The sequence below is a fragment of the Trematomus bernacchii genome, unplaced genomic scaffold (assembly GCF_902827165.1).
Source record: "Trematomus bernacchii unplaced genomic scaffold, fTreBer1.1, whole genome shotgun sequence".
NCBI lineage: Eukaryota > Metazoa > Chordata > Actinopteri > Perciformes > Nototheniidae > Trematomus > Trematomus bernacchii.
Genome location: NW_022987803.1, coordinates 11425087 through 11432775, shown reverse-complemented (window position 1 = coordinate 11432775; position 7689 = coordinate 11425087). Strand labels below are relative to the sequence as shown.

Genomic DNA, 7689 nt, shown 5'->3' with positions numbered 1-7689 from the left:
CCGAGCAGCTTTTACCTGGGTTTGGGTTTAGAGCACTAGGTCCACCAAGTGGTGTTTTGGCAACATCAGAGACCCAACTCTCGCTGCCAACAGATTAACGCCACAATAGAGAAAATCTAAGCAGTATGAATGATTTCAGTGTTCCCATAACACATTTTTATGAATGAATAGAAAAATACAAGAATGATTGAACTGGATGGGAAAGATTTGACAGAAAGTATGTGTCACTGTGAGTCAACGTTAACTGATACTGGTAATTAAATAAAAGGCAAAAGGAACAAGGAAAGCAAAAGGAGCATTCAACCACCAAAAATGTGTAAAATCACAAGTGCTTGGATCAAGCGAGGGGAAGGCCAAACCGCTGTTCTCAGGTAACGGAATGCACCCACGGGCCTCTCTGTATTTTAATTGCTAAATGGATGATCTGGGATTATCCCTCATAAAATGTTATTGTCCTGGAAGGAAACAAAGATATCTTGTGATCTCTGTTGGATATAATCTATTGCCATCTCTTCGAAGCAAACAGGCCGGGTGCTTTGGCCAAAACACAGCCGCCTGCCCAACCATCATCCCCTAATGGAGTCACTAGAGGGAATCAATGGGGGCTTTTCTTATGGAGATGACCCAAACATTAATGCTGATGACTACCCCCCATGGGCTAGAAACAATGCAGCAAAGTTTCTCTGGCCACTGAAAGCTGAACTGTACAAATACAGAGGGTACTTTTCTAAATGTAGAAGCATTTTTCAACATTAATGAATCATGTTTGACATATGTTGAGCAAAAATAAGACATACACATTTTATATCAGGCCAAAACCACCTATTTAAGATACAATTTTGTCCAAGCAGAGGTTTAAAATGAGGACCCTTATCTAAGCTAAATGATGTCTTCTTGGGAAAGCAATATAGTGGATATGAACATCAACATGCAGCCAAAGTCAGACACTGATATATTGATAAACTTCTGTGAAGTGGAATGACATGAAAAGATAGATCCCGCCAAGAGGAAGCATGTATAAATCTGCTCTGGTGTCAGACACACATGTACAAGCCCCCCCCCCCCCCCCTCCTACACCCACACAGTGAAGTTCAGTGGGAGGACGTGATAGTCCCTCTGCAGGAACTAATCCCTTAAACCACAAAAGCAACACATTGTGAAACCATTATCTATTCGCCTTAATCCAAAAGCTAAACATGTTTGATCCAGCTATTCACACCTTTGATTAATTATCTTGTTATGAAGCAGCATGAGTTGACATGCTTTTTTGCTCCGTGTGGTCGGATTCACAGGAATATTTCACCTTGTAGGAAGTGCAACAAGACATGTTGATGCTATTTAAAAACATGAAGCAAATAGATGTTCGCTATGTATGTATGGAAAATCACCCCAAAAAGCAAACAACTAAAAGCAACAGTACGGTTTTAACTGTTGACTCTATAACTATTTTTATGGTGTGAATTTCCAGGGTGTGTTAAGATGCAAGAGATAAAGAGTTGTTTGTAATAAGGGTATTTTTTTACATGCTAATTACTCCCAAAGTATCTCGGAACATAAGGATTTATTTTTAACAAGTATTACTGAATTATGAGACTGTATAAAATGTAGGCTACTATTCCAACTGTTTTTTACTCTACTGACCCAATCCATTAATACACAAAAGCCCATGGGGGTTCCCGTGGCCAAATCTTATCAAAAAAGAGCATGGATTTGTGTTTATTTGATATCATTAGTGATGAAAAAAAAGCTTGGAGCCTCTGGGTTAGAGGTCCGCAGGAGGTGCTTTTTAGTGGACACATGATTGACAGCCCCTTGGTGACATCACTGTAGACAAAAGGAGTCGCAGGGGGAAGAGAAGGCACCAATCAATTCAACCACTACGCTGTGGCGCACAGAGCAGAGGCGACGCGCTCGAAGCAACAAGGTCCAAGGAGCGACACTCCGGTGCGCTCATCTCTCCTGAAGCCAGCTCAACTTTTGTCTCAGAGAGCTGTTCTCTTTTGAAGATGTTCAACCAAGACGCGTTATACTTAGATCGGTCCTGCCTACGCGAAGCCGCTTCCTCATAGACTTAACATAGTTTTTTGTTTCTTCTTTCCGCGCTGACCAAGACCTAACCCGAATTGCAGCTGGTGAGAATATGTGCGAGAGATCGGCGAACGGCATGGGCTGTCTTTGGTCCCTCAAGGAGAAGCAGCGTGGATTAAACACGAATTAATGTGGAATTTATCGGAGCCCCAAGGTGGAACGACGACCGGACACAGCGCTTCTTCGTCAGGTAAAAACAAGACAAATACACTCTGTTTAACATTTTTTAACAAGAAACGAAATCTTATTAATGTCACCAAGTGTAAAATAACTTGCTTTATGATAAAACGTTTACCTACCAACTAGAAATATACAGTTATCCCACTGTGTAAAGCTCATATGGTGTGTGCGTAAAAGTTAAAGCGTTTTGAACCTCGGGGAACAGAAATACGTGTAAAAGGTTGTTTCTTTGGAGGTTTTGTTACTCAGATGATATTTTGTTTTTGATGTTTTTGATGTCTTGTCCCGGGCTACATCTGGCTCTGGTACGCACGTCAGATCTAACACCTGCGAGCCTCTTGAAGTAACTCTATCCCTTATGATTATACATGACCGTCAAAGCCTCTGCAAATAGACGCTTGTCTGCCTGCCTCTCCTGCTGCTTTGTATTCTAACTCTTTCTCCAACATTCTTTCACACCTCTTGTGATCTTTGGGGCCACGCACACTTGCATTTCTTTTCATATCACTTCACTAACGAAACGTGATTTCTTATCTCATCTAATTGGAGACTTTATGTCTGCAGTCTCCCCCCCCAACTTTCTTTGATTTGTCCTCCCCGTGTCATTCCCCCCTTTTTTCTGTTCTTCTCTTTCAAAACTTCCTAACCTTGATATTTTCATGTTTCTGTTCATGTTAAGATCAATCTTCTGGTTCAGTTAGACGCGCTATATTGCCTGCGGGCTTGTAATTTGCAGCTCCCTTTTTAGTTTCTACTTCAAAGTGAAGAGGTGTCTTCCTTTTTGAACCTGCACTCCTTCAATCATTCTTACTGTATGGGGGATCGCACACAGTTTGAAGAATGCTGCAGTGAAGCCCCTGCTGCGTGTACCTCATGTCAATACCTCAGCGCCAGTGTATTGACATAATCCAACTTTCTCCACAGGGACTGACTGATCATGCTCGGCTTGGTCCGCTCTCTCATGGTACTGCTGCTCGCTGAAGTGTTGCTGGAAGGAGCTACGGGACTTATCCCCGAGGTCGGCCGGAGGAAATACAGCGAATCCGGGAAGCAGACCCCAGAGCGGTCGGAGAGCTTCCTCAACGAGTTTGAGCTTCGGCTTCTCAATATGTTTGGACTGAGGCGCAAGCCGACCCCGAGCAAGCAAGCAGTGGTGCCGCAGTACATGGTGGACCTTTACCGCATGCACTCAGCAAACGGAGACCACAGCACCAAACGGCCCAAGAGCATGGGGAAACACGCAGAGAGAGCCGCCAGCAAGGCCAACACGATTAGAAGCTTTCACCATGAAGGTATGTATTAGTGACATACCTTTACCTGTCAGCCTGAGAGATCCTCAGACAGCCCGAACCTATATTTAAACATGACTCAATGCGCCAAGACTCAACTTCAGAGTCTTCACTGTTTTATGGAGCGTTAGTCATTTACAGGTGACACGCGTCCACGTTATTTCTAACGCCTTAATACGTTTAGGGTTGCTTTAACCTCAGTGACACGATTTACAAACAAGCATCTCATGCGCAATTAAATTAACTCCCATGCATGTAGTGATGCAACCTTTGACCAAACATGCCCCTGGCGCAGCTGTCACGGGCTCAAAACATCAAGGGGCGGTGGTATCCCTGGGGTAATTTGTTTCTTAATAATTGATGGTGTTTGCGTGGGCTCTGAAAACAGTTTTTCCAGACACGCACCACAGGAGCAGGATAAAGGGCGGTGTGCCTTTTGCGCAGGTGATAGTCATCACCCTGTTACTTCAATAACACAAGACATGACATTATACTAACACGCGTTATGACAAAGTCATCGTGTCAGACTGAATTCTGAGTCATTTCTAACAAGACTGAAATTAGTCCTTGGTTAAAAAAAAAAAAGTGGGAGAGGAGGGATTGCGCCTTATTCTTTCCAAATCACCCCTCTTGTGCGCCATTACGCACGTTCCAAAAACACCATAATTGCCCACTTAGTTTATATGCTGGATACGCGCGGATTGTTGAATTCAGCGTTTCACTTCAATTCCATTTTTTGCTTCCAAGTTAACATATGCTCCATTGAATAAGGCTCACACAATGAAGGTGCATAGATCCAGTAAAAAGTGCATTATTTCACCAGTCATGTCTTTACATCTTGCTGATGAAGTGGTTTATTTCAAGCTGTCTAAAATAATAACAACAGGTGAAATTTAAACGCGACTGATGCTTTATTTATATGTTTACCACTGAGCAACAGAGTGGAATATATCGAAATTATTTATGTATGATAAAAAATAACTTATACTGTCACATACATAGAAACTACCGTTGAATTTCCTATGGCCAAGCTTCCAGTTTTTATAACATACAAGTTAGTGCGTCCATAGGGGCTCTACACAAAGTCCTTATACAGAGTCCTAAGTGTTTGAATGGGGAAGTTTCCATCAGGGTGAGTCAGAGGGGTGGTTGAGTGGTTGCTTGGGTGCTCTCCAGAGGCCTAGTGCAATGACACCCAGTGGCTACACTGACACACTACAAACAAGCCTGGCCTGGGCAGTGAGGCTGAGTGACTGCTGGAAACCTCTGCACCCAGCCAGCACACACCTTGACACCACCGGCTATTACAAATGTTCTGACGGTGTTTACATATGTTCCTCTGGCGCTTTCATCCCATGTTAACAGAGCTGCAGGGTTGTTCGTCTTCCCATGTCAAGATACATTCGATTGACGGCCACTCTATATAATATAGCATGTATCTACAGATGTAAGCACATCAAAGCAAACACCTCGAATCATTCATCACATCTGCCTGCTGATATTAATTTCACCGGGATAATTGCTTTCACTCCTATCAGTTTTCAAAAATAACCATTTTCTATGCCAAATAGAACATTTCCACTATTACACAGGAAGTGGCTGCCTGAGACAGGTCCGTGATGAATGACCCGGCATTAGCCTTTATCTTTTGTTTTGGCATGCAGCGCAAAAAGAAATTAGGAATGTTGATACACTCATATCTGCGGTTCACACGTTTTTGACAAGCTTCGACTTGTTCACACAGCCGTTTCTACAGAAGAGAGACAGGAGCGTAAGAGTGAGCATGCTGCTGCGGAAAAGACAGAACGAGTGATAGAGAAGGAGACGGGAAGACAAGAGGATTTGGGGCTAAGAGAACAGAGGGAGAAGGGGATTTGGGAGCTGAGGGAGGAAAGAAAGAGAGGGATTGGGGACAGAGGAGAGGGAACGAGAGGCAGGGGGCTTTCCCACATCAAATAAGGAGTGATAGGCCTAATTGAGGTCTTTGTGCCTCTGGAGGAAGGTTTAGGATGAGATGGTGGAATTTCCTAAATGCCTCCTTTGAAACGGCATTGAGTTCAAAGTTTGTGTTTATTTTACCACACCAAACAGATTAAAACGTATACATCATCTATGAACTTCATAAAGTGCGAGTTCAAAGTGGAGCAGCCTCAAAGAAAATTGCAGCTTTTACTAAGATTTCTGTCATTTACGGTAGAATATAGCGGGGGAATACCAATGATCTTAAGTGTATAAATATGACTTTCATATCCTTCAGGACATTAAAATAGATGTCTTAAACACACTTCAAGGGAGTGCTCAGAACTGTTGGCAATAAAGTTGAAAATAATATATCAAACATGGTTCACTTAGATTTCCCTTTGTGAACTATATATTATTTTCAGATATCAGATACTAAAGTTTCCTATATTTCCTTTCACAATGCAACAATATTTCAGAGCAATGTTCCGTAAATGCATTATTTGCCAATAATGTTACTTTTTATGCAAATCAATTCCCACATTGCTCTTTTGTTCATGGTAACCTTTTATGACATTTCCAAAGACACTACACATTTTTTCATAGTGGGAATTGTGTGCAGTAGCCAACTCTTAAAGGGTAATGTGCTATTAAAAAGCAGTCTGACAAGCATGTTAGATCTTAACAATAGATGGAAGAGCACAGCTTTCTTCTCATGACATTTAGTCAGGTACATTTATGACCATGACACTGATGATGATATGACATCACCATGAGAATATTACACTGAGTCATGCATGCAAAGTTTTGATGTGTGTGTTTTGCCTGAGTGACAATGGCCCACACCCACTCAATACAACCACGTGGCAGAAAGAGGGCTGCCAGGAGCCAGTCGTGTGCGAGTGTATGACAGAGAGAGAGCAAGAGAAACCATTTATCAATGTTTCCCTGCTCTCAGCCGAACCCTAACGCCAGGCTTTAATCATAAGTGTTGTTTCTTGTTCTTGTACCATGCATAAACTCTTTGTTTCATCCTAAGCATGCATTTCCCAATTATTTCCTCTTACACTGTGTTTTCTTTTTTCAATCTCTTAGAATCTATGGAGGCCCTGGCCAGGCTGAAAGGCAAAACGACCCAGCAGTTCTTCTTCAACCTCACTACAATCCCTGATGAGGAGCTCATCACCTCTGCAGAGCTCCGCGTCTACAGGGATCAGGTCATGGGAGCTGCATCGCCCAACAGCAACAGCTCCAGAAACAGCAGCGCGACTGCAGGTGGCCTCCATCGTATCAACATTTTTGAGCTATTCGGAGTTCCTGCCACTGAAGGTAGGGAACCTCTGGCTCGTCTGCTGGACACTCGGCTTGTGCAGGACTCTTTGAGCCGCTGGGAGAGCTTTGACGTCAGCCCCGCTGTGTCCCAGTGGACCTCTGGGAAAGGTCACAACCATGGATTCATGGTGGAGGTGCTTCACCCAGAGGAGGGGGACATGGAAGGGAAGCATAGCAGGAAGCCTAGTAGGCATGTCAGGGTGAGCCGGTCCCTGCAGCAGGACCAGGACTCGTGGCCTCAGGCCCGGCCTCTGCTGGTGACGTATGGTCATGACGGCCGCGGTGACTCTGTACTTCACACACGGGAAAAACGTCAGGCGGCACTCCGCAAACAGCGCAGGAAGCACCAGCACAAGGCCAGCTGCAAGAGGCATGCCCTGTATGTGGACTTCAGTGATGTGGGTTGGAACGAGTGGATAGTGGCGCCCCCTGGCTACGCCGCCTTTTATTGCCAAGGGGAATGTCCGTTCCCACTGGCAGACCACCTCAATTCTACCAATCACGCCATTGTTCAGACGCTGGTCAACTCAGTCAACTCGAACATCCCCAGAGCCTGTTGCGTACCCACTGACCTCAGCCCCATCTCCCTGCTCTACCTGGATGAATACGAGAAAGTCATCCTGAAAAACTACCAGGATATGGTGGTGGAGGGCTGTGGTTGCCGGTGAGAGACTGACAGTGGTATGAATAGAAAGAGAAAGTGGACAAAGAGACTGAAAGAGACATCAGAGGTTATTATGGACACCCGGTTTCCCAATGAAGACGTTTATTTATATGAAAGACAAACAGAGCTATTGTGGAAGAAGAAAACTATATATGAATATATTTATGTCTACGTAAA

The 7689-nt window shown here is 43.9% G+C and overlaps 1 protein-coding gene across 1 annotated transcript; it reads left to right on the top strand.

The window, feature by feature from the left end:
* The first annotated feature begins 1866 nt into the window (after nt 1-1866).
* bmp2b (bone morphogenetic protein 2b) lies at nt 1867-7689 on the top strand. Its single transcript, XM_034150401.1, has 3 exons — nt 1867-2278; nt 3193-3560; nt 6612-7689. The coding sequence occupies exons 2-3, from the start codon at nt 3206-3208 to the stop codon at nt 7514-7516; spliced, it is 1260 nt and encodes a 419-aa protein (XP_034006292.1). The 5' UTR covers nt 1867-2278; nt 3193-3205; the 3' UTR covers nt 7517-7689.